Raw genomic sequence first — 15,159 nt, forward strand, 5'->3', positions numbered from 1 at the left:
GCTGGCAGTGCGGCGCAGGGAGCGCTGTTCTTATGATATGGCCAGCCCGCCTCAAGTCTCTTAGCCACTGCTTGCGTTCAGGTCACCCTGATGTGGCTGTCAGAGGTCGTCCTGTCTCTTTCTGTTGTCTTTGGGCTCACCTGTAAATTTTCTGCTTGACGCCACCTGAGAGCATTACCAGAACAATATTGATATTAAGAGTGTTGTGGTTTTGGCAGCAGGGAGCAGCTTTTCAGATACCACCCAGCCAATCTTCCCAAGCTGTTTAATTTTGGATTGAGCTCACTATCTATCTACAGTGTACCTTTCATAGAGAAAGTACTATTGGACCACATCAATGTGTATTCTTCATCCACTTTGTTTTTCCTGTGTGGATTGTTAAGCTTGTCTGTTTTTGCTGGCTACCAATCTTACTGAGAAGGCCCAGTGGTCACCTTTCTGCAAGGATACCACCGGGAGCTTAAAAAATGCCACCTTCAACGAGATGGAGAAGATTCAAGGGTAGACAGGTTTGGGCATTATTTAAGGAAATTGAAACTGTTCAACGTGGAATAGGGCGCCTCCAGAGGAAGCAGATTCCTGATCACAAGACACCTTCAAAATTTTGCTTCTCCTTTCTTTGCCAGAGAGGATGGTCTTTGGACTAGAAGTGGTTTAGTAAGGTTAATTAATGAGATAGTAAGGAAAACACCTAGCAACCTTTGATGAATTCATCATCTAGGCCAGAGAAACTGTGCCTTCCAGTGTTGAAAGAAATGGTGGATATGATTGCTGATATTTGAAAGATTGTGGAGAATGGGAAAGAGAAAAACTGAGAATGAAATCCTCCAACTATATAAGCCAGTGAGTCTGACTTTGATTTGTGCAAAAGTTCTAGATCATATTATTAAAGGGATGCTTGGTAAACATCTAGAAGAGGAAGCAGCGATCACAGAAGCAATCATGGGTCCATCCAGAGCCAGTCATTCAAGGGATAACTGCCCTTTTTGGACAACCTAACCCGCTTGGAAGAGCTGGAGAATGCTATTAATGCTGTTTACTGAGGTTTTAGCAAATCATTAGGCAAAGTTCCTCATTATTCTTATGGGATGTGGACTGGGATTCAGTACTGTTATGTGAGTTTGAAACCTGTGGAATGGCCAGACCTAAGTAGTCTTTGGTAGTCTGATGTCAGCTTGGCAGGAGGTCTCCAGCTGAGTGCCTAGGGCATCTGTGCTAGGCCCTGTGCTGTTTAACATTTTTATCAATGACTTAGATAAAGGTTGAGATGACTAATAGGTCATCACATTTTCAGATGACACAAAGCTGTTGGGAAAGAGCATTAACATACTGGTTGACAGGTCAGTCCAAGATGAATTTGATAGACTTTGGACTGAAGGACTGAATCTCCTAAGTTGAAATTTTTTTAAAAGATGAAATTTAATAGGAATAAGTATAAAGTCTCAGGTTTAAAAAAAAAGCCATCTTCATAGCTTCATCAGGCAGAGACACATCTTGATGGTCTGTCTGAAAAAGATCTTTGGACTGCAAGCTCAATGAATCATTATGTGATGCTATTCCCAAGAAAGTGGGCGCCATCTTGGGCTGCCTTCAGAGGTCACAGGGTCCAGGAGGGAGGAGGGGGCAGTTCTGTGCTCCATTCCCTCAGATGCCATCCAGAGTTCTTTGTTCAGTTCTGGCTGCCACATGTAGGAAGTGTGTGTATCAGCTAGCTGGAGCCTGTGCAGAGGAGGGTGGCCAGCTTGGAGAAGGGCCTCAAGTGCATGCTATGTCAAGACCGACTCAACCAAATGAACAAGACAGACGTGAAACAGCCCCGGCCCTTGAGGCAGTACGCATTATAAGTGTATGCAAAATAAATCCCAGGTCATTTCTGGAAAAAGGGGGCAGACACCAGCAGCTGGGGATCATGCAGAAGGACTTGTGGGAGAAGCATCCGAGCTGAGCTTTGATGTGGAGGTGAGGAAAGAGGGCGTCCCAGGTGCGAGGGGCAGTCTGCACAAAGCATGGAGACTATATGATGGAGGGCCTTGTGGGAAGATCAACAGTGAAACCAGTTCGGCTGGATTGTAATGTGTGTAAAGGGGAGTGACAGGGAAGTGAGCTTGTAAGGGATTTTGAATGCCAATGGAAGGAGTTTGCATTTGATCCTAGAGGTAATAGGGAGCCACTGGTGTTTATTGAATGGCAGTGAGGGGCGGCATGGCATGGTGGAAAAAAACCCCTTAGGAAAATCTTGGCTAGGGTTTGGGAGCTGGGGAAGGATGTACTGAAGTAAAGAGACAGTTGGGGAGACCAATGAGAAGACCTTTGCTGTAGTTCAGGGGAGAAGTATTGAGGGCTTGGTCTGGATCAGCGGTCCTGTGAGTGAAGAAAGAGGAATGGGAAGAAAGATACTGTGGACATGGAAACAGAATGGATGGATAAGTAAGCGTGAGAGGGGTTGAGAAGGACACTGAGGTCACGAGCCTGAGTGGCAATGAGGACGCCCTCCATAATAGGGAGGTCTGGAATAGGCCTGGGCTTGGGGGGAAGGGTAGCAAGTTCTGTTTTGGATTAGTTGAGTTGAGACGCCTATAGGACATCCGCTGGGAGATGCCCAAGAGGCAGCTGTTGATATGTGACCGAACCTCAAGAGAGACTGGGGCTGGATCTAGAGACTTGGGAGAAATCAGTACAGAGTTAGTAATTGAACCCTGGGGAGGGGATGAGAACACCAGGAAAGAGTGTGAAGAGAGAAGAGGTTCCCGGGAAGAACCCTTGGGGAGCATCCACGGTTAGGCAGGGCGATGTGGACGATGATCCAGCAAAAGCAGGCCGAGCTGTTCGATCACCGTTTGCTTTGGACAGAGCAGTTGGAGTTGAGTGATGAAGCAGAAGCTAGGTCACAGAGAGCTGAGGAGTCAGTGGAAGGATGGGATATGGAGACAGCAGGAGATGGCTTTTTCAAGGAGTTTGGCTGAGAAGGGGAAAGGGAAGATATCTGGGGAGAGATTGATAGGGTCCTGTGAGGTATCATAAAGATCAGGAGAACCTTGAGTGTGTCTGTGCACAACAAGAAAGGAATCGATGGACAGGGAGAGATTGAAGAAAGGGGAACCTGAGGTTCTTTGCTGTGCAGAGAGGGGCAGTAGGTGTTGTGGGAAGCTTGAGAGGTAGCTGTTGTGCAGTGTATTAGAGAATCAGGAAGGGATGAGGTGCAAACTGGTCAGAGCCAAGAAGACAAGCGGTAGTAATCTAGGGCTGGTGTTCGGCAAGATGAGGTTGGTGTCAGGGCAGAGGCGTGTGGGATGTGAGAGCAGGGAGCAGTGTAATATTGAACCGATTACTCTAGATTTAAGATTGGGAGGAAGACAGGAAGGCAAGGCCACAGCAGGAGTAATAGTCTTGGCCTCGGAGAGAACCAAAGGCTTAGGCTGAGTCAGATGTTAGGATTAAGGTCATGGTGAGGAAGAATAGTTTTAGGAGTAAAGTACATGCAGAGATGGAATGATCAGACGTTAGGGTTGAGTAAAGGAATCTTAGAATTCTTGATTTTGAAGGTGGAACACTTGTGGGGTGATGATGAGAGCCAGGCCGTGACAATTCCAATGTGACTAAGGAGTAAGTGGGTCATGGGGTTGAGAATAAAGAAGTAGGAGGTCATGGGTATTTGAGGGACCAGAAGCATAGTTCCTTAGAATAGGACAAGGGCTGGTGGGTAAAACAGGAGCTGGATTGGGTAATCAGTCTGGATAGAGGAAGCCTGCAAGGATGAGAGAGGTTCCTGAATGGTAGTGGAAGGGGGTGGTGGGTCTGGAAGTGGTGATGGGGAGCAAGCAGTATGCTGATACCTCCTTCTCCCTGCCCCCCCCTTGCCATTCCTGTGCAGGACTAGTACAGTTTAGAGAAGCCTCACATCTATCTGTCACTAATGTTTTCTTGAGAATGGAGTTAGGAAGCTCTGGGTGTGGTGAATCCCATGACAAAAATGGGATTAACTCTTAATCTTGATTGGAAAAGACTGCTGTGGTCATCCTTTCTGAATCATTTGCATCTGCATCTTGCCACTGGACCCAGATGGCTGGTGACTTTGCATAGCCCTCCTTCCCTCCAATCCAATTCACTTGCATGTCGTGGCATCACCTCCTTGATGTCACGGGCCTCTTGGAGAACAAAGGATAAACAATAACAAGCCGTGGTCCTGTCAGAACGTTTGTTTTTTAAATGTCAGAATCAACACCGAATTTGAAGACCCGAGATCAGCAGGCAGCCTTTTGCAGTGATCCTGACACAGTGAAGGATTTCGTCAGAGCAATCAGGATAGTCTTTTTGAAACAGGGCTGGCCACATGGCCAGTGTGAAGGGTGACTAACGGGCAGAGGATGTTTCCCACTGTATCCATGCAGCGGCAAGAGAAAGGAGAGAAGATGTCCACCCCCACCCTAACTCCTCCCCCAGGACTTTGGGTGGGCATAAGCAAGAGGGGCATTGGATGGATTTCTGTCTGCATCATTAGAGAACATTCACATGGATGAAGTCACAGATCCATTCAGATATTGATAGGGGGAAAAACCAGAAATGGGTAAGGGAACAGACATTGACGCGAACAATCTCTATTGCCTGTGGAAATTTAACCAATGCAATGCAATCCCTGCTCAGAGGAGGCCAGAACAATCCAGAAAGTGCTTGAACTAGCAAACCCTCGATCTCCTGGCTGAGCAGCAAAACATGGTGGCCAAGGGCAGTCCCCATTTAGCATAACAGCTCATTTGCAAAACCTTGTAGAGGAGAATGGTAGATTATCAGCAGTACTTTCTCATAAAACAGCAGCGAGAGTTGAAAGAAAATGTCTTGAGAAGCCAGAATTGCTGGACCAGTGAGCAGAGGATGGCAAGGATTCCTCTAAGACGTGTTACTAGATGTCTGCATCAGTGACGGTGGAAGCCTGACTTCGAGGTCCTCAGTGTGCTCTGCAAGGAGGTACAACAAGCAAAGATCAGCGGAGGGGCTACCCAAGCTCCGTCTCTTAGAGTACCTGAAGGAGGGAAAGGAAAGCCGCAGATGGGATGGCAGGCCCAAGGACTTCCACAGCTCCCCCACGTCGTGGTCTCCACAACCTAGAGCAAGAGGCTTTACCCGTATTAGGGGCATGCTGTTGGGGGTTGCACAGTGTTCCACAGCAGACCACATCTTTACAATCCCCCGTGGGCGGGGAACAAGGCATCCCCCCTGATGATATCTCCTAGAAACGTGCCCCAATCACCTAAGATTCCTCCAGAGAGGTAATGGGCACCAGCTTTGTTTAACAGCGCTAAGCACTACCTCCAAGTACAGTGACAAAGAATAACGCCTCCCCCTCCTCCCCGGTCACTGTTTGTTGTGGGGGTGACCCAGCACGCTGCCCACATGCTCATGGTAGTTGACTGGTTTCTTTTTCCTGAACAGCTGGAGCAGCTGTGCAGGAAGACCGAGGAATGGCTTCATTCCCATCCATTCCCCGTGGATGTCCAGACTGCGCACTACATCTGGACGGACAGTGTTGGAGGAACAAGGCTGGAAATAGTGTGGCACTTTCTGTGCTCCCGAGCGTCTCTTAGAAATAAAACCTCAAACCTACTGTCTAATTCTTCCCTGGGGCAGCCAAACCCTGGCCCTGCTGGGTTTGAGGTGAAGTGCCCCAGCAGCATTCTCACGGGGCCCTATCCCTCACTTGTCCACCAGATGTGAAATCCTATGTCAGTCGTTAATAACTCATCTCTGGGCCTGGCCACACAACTATTTTTAAATCTTTTCTATGCTTATCCTGCTTCTTCTGAGCCATGTTCAAGGCCTGGGTTTTATCTTACCAAGTCTGCCTCCTTTTCCAGATGCCTATTAACCATCCCTTTAAATGATATGTTCTAGGATTTTTGTAGAAATGCAAGCCACACTCACTGGTTTGTAGACTTCATTTTCTTTCCTTTTTTGAAAATTGGGACATTTGCCCTGCTCCAATCCTCTAGTGCCTCTCCCGTTCTCCGCAGGGGCTGCCTCGGAAGGCAGTGGGTCCCCTCTCTCTAGAGGTCTTCAAGCAAAGACTTGGATGACCATTTTTCGGGTATGTTGTAGAAAGCTTTCACGTACAGGTTTGCCTGGATGACATCTGAGTTCCCATCCGACCTTGGAATCCTGTGATTGTTCAAAGACCTCCGGCAGCAATCCCACTGATATTTCTTTTTAGTACCTAAGAATGTAGCTCATCTGCCCTGGTGACCTGGATTCATCCAGGGCCACTGGGTTTTCTCTTACTATCTCTCTCCTTCTCTTTGATTTCAGCTTCTCATCTGCCATTTTTGTTCTCTCTTTATCTGCTTCAAAATTGTTCAACTTGGGAGAAAAAGGCAGCGCAGAGCCAAGCCGGTCTGCCTTCTCTCTGTTGCCAGCCATTGCCCTACCAAGCCTGACAAAGCAGGAATTCCATCCTTCTCTTTTTCCCCAATATCACCAGAACCACCCGTTTGGTTGTCAGCCTTCTGCCCATCCTGAGTTCTTTGGCCCAGAAGACTCTTCTATAGATTTGTCCTGTCATCCTTCATTACTGCCTCTCTTCCCACCTTGGGGAAATACATGTCTTTGTGAGCTCTTAAGTAGGCTGGTAAATTGCATCTGCCTATAAAAGATCATAAAATCAGTGGGTCCTAGACCCAGGACCAGAAAGGACCTTGCCATCCAACCCTTTAATTTTACAGCTGAGAGAGCTGAGGCCCAGGCTGGTGAACTGGCTGGCCAAAGGTGGGATTCGAGCCCTACCTACTGCTGATTCCAGAGCTGTCTTCATTCCACTGTCCTGTTCCCATGGTCTCTTTTCTTCATCAGAATTGTTTCTCTGGGTTCACAGTTTTAAGTTTCTGGATTTGCTGACTTCTCAGTCCTATTTGTCTAGTTCTCTGTTCTCTGTTCTACTTTGTAAATGGTTCCAAAATAGTTTGGAAAAGTCCCTCTTTATGATATAGTTTGAGATCTGGTAACTCTATGCCCATTTGCTCCTGTTATTTTTCTTCAACAAATCCCAAAATGGAGTGGACGCTTCCTCAGGATATTACCATTATCTCCACACAAGCAGCCAGTTTTTCCATTTTGGTGAGAGACAGCTCCAAAATAGAATTTCCCCCTGTTGGCCCTTCCACCTTTTGAAAGATGGAATTATCAGTAAAGCAAATCACTAAGTTCTAGCTGCCCATTTCAGCAGAGAGAGACAAGAGAGAGGGAGGGAGGGAAGGAGGGAGGGAGGGAGAGAGAGAAGAGAAAAAGAGAGAAGAGAGGAACACAGAGAGAAAAGAGAGAGAGCATGCTCCGGCAGGTATCTGGATACTTGAAGGCACCTATCACTGTTTGCCCCTGTGCCCAGTTTCTCATGTTTCCTGAACTTCTTATCTCTTTCTTCTTTCTGCCCAGGTGGTCCATAGCCCACTCCAAAAAAAATTACTTCTATTTCTCCCTCTGTGCACCTTCTCCCCCATGCTGTTCATGATGCTTCACTGTCTTTTCCCTCCTTCTCTTTCTTACAACCCCCTCCCCCAAGTCTGCCCCGTTCCAATCTCCCAGATTGCCTTATGTGAGTATGAGTCTTATGTTCCTTCATGTTTCTTCATATATGAGTCTGGATGGAGCTGCCCTGGAGTCAGGAAGATAGGGATTCAAATCTTGCCTCCAGTACCTACTACCTGTGTGAATCCGAGCAAGTCCCTCACCCTCTCAGGGCCCCAGATCACTCTCTAAGACTTTGAGTTGCAGGGGCAAGTACTGACCTGCATTGGTTAAGAGAGCTTCTTCATTGGCAGCACCCTGTGTCAGGGAAACCGTGGATCTGGGGTTCCTCCCTCCTTTTCCCTCATCATGAACAGTGCCCCCCAGTGCCCTCCCTCATTCCCTTCTTGGTTCTCCTGGTTCCTTTGGTTGTGGCCTGCCATTCCTTCCGGAGTCCTGTTTGAGGCCGAGTCGAAGTGACACCTGCAGGGTTAAATTTGCCTCTTCGAATCAGGAACCATGGTTTGCCTGGCTTGTTACTGATGCTTGGCACCTTTGTGGTTAGTCAGTGGTGCTCATGGGCCATGTCATTACCTCCTTTCTTTGATTTTCTCTCCTGTGGATTTCTTAGTGTCGGTCCCTGCTCTTTGTACATCCCCTGCTCCTGCTGGCCCCTGTTTTGGTTGATAGACCTTATTCCTCAGGCAGATTCTCCCATTGGGTTCTGGGTCATGCACTCTTGTCTACCCTTTTTCTAATCAGAGTGTGCTGGCTTTCCTCTCTTCTGTCCCAAGGCCATTCAGTAGTGGACAGAATACTGGCCTGGGAGTCAGGAATACCATGGCTCGTAGCCTAGCCCCGACACTTGTTGCTTTCAGAATGCCAGTTTCCTTTCTAAGGAAGCTTGGGAATAGTCACACCTATATTACATACTTTGCAAGTATCATGAGGACGAAATGAGATAGCTCGGGCTAAGCGCTTTAGAAATGTCACCGGTGTGCTGAGGGGAGCAGTTTTCTCCCAAGCATCTTATAATTTCTGTTTCAGCAACTAGTTCATCCTTGCTGATCAGAGTTAGGGGGCTTAGGGCCGGTCAGGAACTCGTCAGCTACTGTGTTTTTAGCAGAAGGAGAGATGGGCCAGTGTCCTCATAGCTGAAAAGCCCATTCTGTCTTCCTGCCTCTGCATTGGGTTTATGATCTGTTTCCTGCCCTGGCCAGTAGTCTTCAGTAAACTACTACAACTATGTTACTTCTCTTCCTCCCACTGCTGATCTTTACTCAGAAGCTCTCCACAATGCTTCCCTTCTCATTTGTGTATTTCCTCTTGTCAGTTTATCTCCTTGCTATACTATGTATTCTACTACACATTTGGTTTGTTCTGACCTTTTAAAATAGGATATAACCTTCCATAGCCATATTTGAGATTTGAGCTTCATTCCAAACGTCTTAGTGATAGCTGTGAGATTGAACTGACAAAGGGTCACCTTTGTTCTTCGATACAGACAGTTCTCGCTTTACATAAGTGGACTGTTCCACAGACCTCTATGTAAAGCAATTTTATGTAATGCAAATTTGCGTATGGATGGGGAGAAGAGAGGGAGGGAGGCAAGAAGTTGTGCAGTGGTGGAGAGAGCAAGGACACCGTGGGGCTGGAGACAGAGAAATGAGAGAGGGAGGAGGAATGTGCAGGGGCCAGGGCCAGCGGGGAAGAGGCAGGGGGCAGACATGTAGGAGTAGACACAGACCCACACAGGAGAGGATGGGTGACAGGCAGGGGCCGGGGATGGATGATAGCCAAGTGCAGAGACAGGAGACTGACGTATGGGTCTCCTCTCTCAGTGCCAGAGGTCTCAAGCCAAGCTCCCAATCTACCTGCAGTGGTGGGGGTCTCTTCCCCACTTCCGTTTTTCTTTCATCTTTCACTTGAAGAGATTTTTGAGTGGAGATGAGGGAGGCCTCAGAGTGCCCCCAAGGAGCAGGAGCAGGGAGAGGGAGCCCAGTACTGTCCAGTAAAGTTAACACAGGTGTATTTTTGGAATCCAGGTTCTTTTCAGTGTTCCTTCCGTGAAGCTGAATTTGCATAATGCGAGTTTGTGTAAAGTGAGAACTGTGTGGATTGTGTTCTCCATTGGCATTTTGTATTTTGTGTCTTGCCTGGCACACTCTGTGCTGATGTGTCAGCTTTCTCCTTTGCCCTCCATCTTTACTCTGAAGCCTTCTTGATTCAGTCCATGAGGATGTGAGAATCACTCCTGGGCCTTGTCTTCCTGCCTGCGTGGATGTCAGTCCATCTTGTTCCCAGTACTCGGGAAGACAAATTCACTTCCCCTGTTGTGGCCCAGTGGATGGCAGTTTCTGACCTTTCTCTGGGGCCCTTGTGTATCTCCATGATCCTTTCTTGGAGTTGGGCCGCTGCTGCTGCTGCTTCCTCAGAGGGTGTGGCTCTCACCCTGGGGTGCCCTCCCACCCCAGTGTTGCGATGGTTCCTCATTCACTTCCTTCTCCAGTGAAGGTGACAAAGCCCCTGACTCCTGAGGCCATTCCTCACTGGAGGCCCTTTTTCCCTATGGGGTATGAGTACTTCGAGAGCTGAGGCCCTCCGAGCTTTGCCTCCTTGCCACACACCCCACAGAGGGCCAGGGGAGCTGGTCTGCAGGCTCCACACACATTGTGTGAGCCCACAAGTGTCCCTTTCCTTCTCTCCTTGCTGGGGTGGAAGCTTCTTAAAGACAGGGATGTTTTGCAGCGCTCAGATCCTCCCTTGTTCTGGGGGATGCTTCTCATGGCAGCTGCCTGTCTCTTAGGCCCAGAGTTGGGTTTGTGTCCGATCGTCAGGCACTTCTCACTCCTTTCCCTGGTGACTGGGCCTCCAGCCAGCCTATGCTGCACCTTCCTCCTCATATTCTCAGCAGCCTCCCCTTCTTCCCTCCCCTGCCTTAGCCTTGTTGCTTATAAGTACCTTTTAGGGAGAGGCCTGTCAGATAGACCCTGGTGCTTCCCAGAGGACTCGACTCTGGCCTGGGGACAGGGACACAGATGCATGAGGCATGTCCCTGCCTTCCTGAGCCAAGAGGCAGGGAGGTCACATCTCAGGACACTTGAGATCCCTCCCTGTATTTCTTCCCACTTCACAAGAGAAAGTCATGTCAGATCATTCCCTGGGGTGGCCAAGTCCTGGTCCCAGTGAGAGGGGTCGGGGCAAGATTCTCCTGGCCAGGCCCTGCCTCCCAGCAGGTCACATATGAGATGAGGAATGAGGGAAGCCTGCTTCAGTTGTGTGGCAGGAGACTCTCACCCGTGGGGAGGCAGGAGGCATTGCCATGCCTGATCCTAGGGGACTAAGCCACCTGTGTCCTATCCCTGCTGCAGACAGAGTTGCTGCCCCGCTGTGGGGAGATCCCACCCATCGGGCAGGTGGTCCAGGAGAATGGCAAAGTGCTGCTGCAGGCTGTGCTAGAGGTGAGTGGGGCAGGGGCCATGCTGTCATGGAGGAGGAGGGCAGGCTAGAAGCAGAAACGTACTTCATGTTGAAGGTATCGGAGAGCTAAGATCAGCCTTCTGGAGGCCAGAGCATGGGCTTTCTGGGAGCACGCTGGCCATTGGGTGTGTGAGAGATGGGGCTTCTCTGCCCCCTCACCCTCCTGACTCCAGCCACCTTGGCTCCCCTCTGCCTAGGCCATCGGCGGTCAGGCCTCACGCAGCCTCATGGATTCCTTTGCGGATGTCCTCTTTGCTCTCAACAAACACTGCTTTAGCTGCCTCAGTGTGTGGATCAAGGAGGTGATGCAGCCGCCGGGTTTCCCCTCGCCCCGGCTCAGTGTTGAACAGAAAGATACCTTCAGCCAGCAGGTCCTCAGGTGATTGGTTAGGTGGTGGGAGGCTGGAAGGAGGGGGCAGGAGCCTGCTGGGGTGACAGAAAGCCTCTGCCCTGGCCTTCAAGGCCCCCCACAGTCTGGCACCTCCAGACCTCGCCAGCCTCATCACATACTTCATTCAGCTGGGAGCCCCTCTAGAACAGGGACTTGGTTTTTGTGTCCCAAGAGCTTAGCTCAGTGCCCGGCACATAGTAGGTGCTTAATAAATGCTGGTTGACTGAGCTGCTCAGTCCTTCACATGTGCTGTGTGCTAGCCAAACTAGGCCAGCTCGCCCACAGCCTTGAGCGTTTCCCCCTCCATGTGTGTTCCCTGGCCCAGGCGCCACCCTCAGCAGTAGGCCCTGACGTGGGGGTCGTGAATGAATGGAGCTGACGCCGTGCCCCCTTTCTCTTGTCCTGCCTTTGCAGAGAGCGGGTGAACAAGCGCCGAGTGAAGGAGATGGTGAAGGAGTTCACGCTGCTGTGCCGGGGTCTCCATGGCACTGACTACACGGCTGACTACTGAGGGCTGGCTGAGGCCCAGTTTCTATAGAATAAACCCCAGACCCCCCACTCACCTCCGTCCTCCTGTTTTGTGCTGCTCTGGTGGGGAGGCCAGGGCCGTCTTGCAGCCATCCGTCCCCTTCGTGAGTGTGGGGAGGGTCAAGTGGCCCCAGGACTCGGGTGGGGATTCCCTTGGCACATCTGAGGCGAGGGCGTGTAGGCTTAACACCCCAGCTCAGTCCAGTCATGATTGAGTGCCTTGTAAAGATACCCAGGGGAGTTCCAATGTGCTGGGCTAGATAGCCTCTCCTCCCTGGAGGGTCCTGTGATCCATAGTTATCCGTCATCCAGATCCTGGGGACCCTAAGGCAGACCTCAAAAGCTGTTCTCCCCCTGACCTCCAAACCTCTACCCCTCACCCTGGCACTGCCCTCCCTTCCATCCTGGTGTCTTGTCTGCACTGTCCCCTTAAGTCCCTTGCTGCCCTCTCGCAGTACCTTCTAAGCCTTGCCAATCTCCAGCCTTGGATTATCAGGCAGCTCCCACCATCTGCCTCTAGGGAGCTCAAGCAAGTCATGAAACTGCACATTGGGGCTGCTACAGAATTATTCCCTAATCTGCACTGGCCCTTACTCTTCAGCAAGGCAAACATCTATTCCCTCCCTGATCCATTTACTGTCCCGCTCTGCACAGCAGGTATTCTAGACCTGTCTTCTAAAGACTCCTACGTCACTCTCGTGACCCATACTTGCCCCCCCCATCTTGTCCCAGGGTGCTCGGACATTCCCCCACATTCTCTGCCCTCACCTCCATCTCACAAAAAGAGATGGCCTTTCTCCTTGCCAAGGCTAACCATCTATCTGCAATCTTGATCCCATCCTTTCCTGTATTTTCCAGAAAACTGCCTCTCCTCCACACCAGCCCCACTCTCATCTTGAATCCTCTTTGTATTAACTTCCTTCCCTGCTGCCTCGAATATGCCTCGGTCTCCAACCTTAAAAAGCTCCCTAGACCTTGCTGTTCCCTCACGCTGTTGTCCTCTCCTGCCTTCTCACAATCAGACTCCTTGAGAAAGCCCCACGTTCTCGGTGAGCTCTCAGCACGCCTCTGCATCTGTCTGCAGTCTGACCTCAGACCCCATCACTCAACTGAAACGGCTCTCTTCAGTGTCATTCGTGATCTCTTAATTGCCGAATCTAAGGGGGCCTTTTCTCAATCTTCATTTTTCTTGAGCTCTCTGCAGCCTTTGATACCAACGATCAGCACCTCGTGAAGACTTTCCCCTCAGCTTTTCCCAAAATGACCTTCGAAGTCCTACCTGTGTGACTGATCCTTCTCCATCCATTTCATGCCTACTACATGTAGGCATCCCCCAAGGCTCTGCCCTGGGCCCCCTTTTCTTCCTGTTCACAGTCTCCCAGGGGGATCTCATCGGCTCCCATCATCGGTTCAGTGGTCATCTTTATGCAGATGCTTCCCAGATTTGTGGATACCACTGTGGAGTAGCACTGGACTCGGAGTCAGAGCCTACCTCAAACACACACTGTTTGACACGGAGTCTGTCACTTCTTGGAGGCTCAGTTTCCTTATCTGTCAAATGAGGGTCGCTTCTGGCTCTGAATCTATGATCCTTTGATTTTCCAGGGTCCCATGGGCATCTCAATCTCAGCCTGCCCAAAAACAGAACCTATTATCTTCTCCCCCAAATCCATCCCTTCTCCAAAATTCCCTCTTACTGTCCAGAGCACCAGTCAATCAACCGGCATTGGTCAGGGGCTGTGCTTTAGTGCTGGGGATACAAAGAAGGGCGATTATAGGGTGCCTGCCTCTGAGGGGGCCACATTCTAACAGGAGGCAGCATGCAAATAACCATTACAAACAAGATGTAGACGGGTCTGAAGGAACCTTCCAGAGGGATGACACTAACTGAGGTGTATGGGTGAGAGAACAGGAAAGACCTCTTGTAGAAGGTGGAATTTAAGCTGTCTTTAAAGAAGACAGGGAAGCTGAGGAGTGGGATTGAAGGGTGGCCAGATGGATTTGCCATTTGAGGAGAGGATGAACTGGAGTGGGGAGAGACTGAGGCAGGCAACCCCCACCCCTCCAAGCAGGCTAATGCAGCAGTCGGGGTGTTTTAAGTGATACCTTCCATCAAGGTGGTGACAGTGCCCAAGGAGAGAAGGGGGCACAGAGGAGGGAGGTAAATACTGAAAAGACTTGACAACGTATTAGATATGTGGAGTGAGTGGAGACAGTCAAAGTTGATCCCAAGGTTAAGCCTGGCTGACTAGGATAGTGTTGTCTTTGGCAGCAATAGGGATGTTTGGAAGAGAGAAGGGTGAGTGTGGGGGAGATGATGAGTTCGGTTTTGGACACGTCAAGTTTCAGGTGCTTGTGGAACACCTCCAGTTTGATGTGTCTAAAAGAGTTGATGATGTGTGTCTGGAGGTAAGGACTAGATGGATTCTGTCCCAGATTGGATAGATCGATCTAGAAAGCATCTGCAAGTTAGATGATAATTGAAGCCATGGGAGCTGAGGAGGTCACCAGTTGAGAAGGTAGAGAATGAAAAGATAAGGGAGCCCAGGACAGAACTTTGGGGGACCCCTACGGGAGGTGGACATGATGAGAATGCAGTAAAGGACTTGAAAGAGCAGTCAGGAAGAGAGCCTAGAGAGAGCTGTGTCAGAAATGTAGAGAGGAGGGATAGTATCCAGAAGGGATGGTGTCCAAGGCTGCAGAGGTCAAGAAGGAAGAAGACTGAGAAAAGGCCATTCCATTGGGCCATTGAGAATCTATCTGGAATTTTGAAGAGACTGAAGCCAGACTGGAGATTAAAGAAGAGAGGGAAGAATTCAAGACAGCAGGTGTTAGAAGCATTTAGTGTTTGTGAAGGCATTCAGCTGTGGAGGGGAGGTGAGAATAGAGGACTATAGCTAGCAGGGATGGGACAATCCAATGAGGGGTTTTTGTTTTGTTTTAAGAATAGGGAAGGCATGGGTGTGTTTATAGGTAGTAAGGGAAGAGCCAGTAGACCTCAGATTAGAGAGAGTGGGGCTGCTAGAGGGGGCAGTGTGCTGGAGTAGACAGGAGGGCTTGGGATCGAGAATGTATACTCTCAGCCACTTGGGTTGGGAACCTTAGTGACCTCTCACTCACACCCGAGCTACATATCCAGGTAGTTATACCCTCACAAGGGCTCATCTGGCCCTCCCCTTTCCTCCTCCCCCCCTCCCCACCCCCCAAGGCCCTCACCACTCATGCCTGACTATTGAGATGCCTACTGGTCTCCCTGCCTCTAGAGTATTCTT

At 49.8% G+C, this 15,159-nt stretch overlaps 1 protein-coding gene across 1 annotated transcript in view; it reads left to right on the forward strand.

The window, feature by feature from the left end:
• IPO13 (importin 13) overlaps nucleotides 1–11,921 on the forward strand; it is a 32,943-nt gene extending 21,022 nt beyond the window's left edge. Inside the window, exons 18-20 of the mRNA XM_020975377.2 lie at nucleotides 10,860–10,949; nucleotides 11,166–11,347; nucleotides 11,774–11,921. Of these exons, the coding sequence (XP_020831036.1) occupies nucleotides 10,860–10,949; nucleotides 11,166–11,347; nucleotides 11,774–11,870 (369 nt within the window). The 3' untranslated portion in view covers nucleotides 11,871–11,921. The remainder of the gene's footprint in view (nucleotides 1–10,859; nucleotides 10,950–11,165; nucleotides 11,348–11,773) is intronic.
• Nucleotides 11,922–15,159: the final 3,238 nt, after the last annotated feature.

The sequence above is a fragment of the Phascolarctos cinereus genome, unplaced genomic scaffold (assembly GCF_003287225.1).
Source record: "Phascolarctos cinereus isolate Bilbo 61053 unplaced genomic scaffold, phaCin_HiC Scaffold_5;HRSCAF=322, whole genome shotgun sequence".
Taxonomy (NCBI): domain Eukaryota; kingdom Metazoa; phylum Chordata; class Mammalia; order Diprotodontia; family Phascolarctidae; genus Phascolarctos; species Phascolarctos cinereus.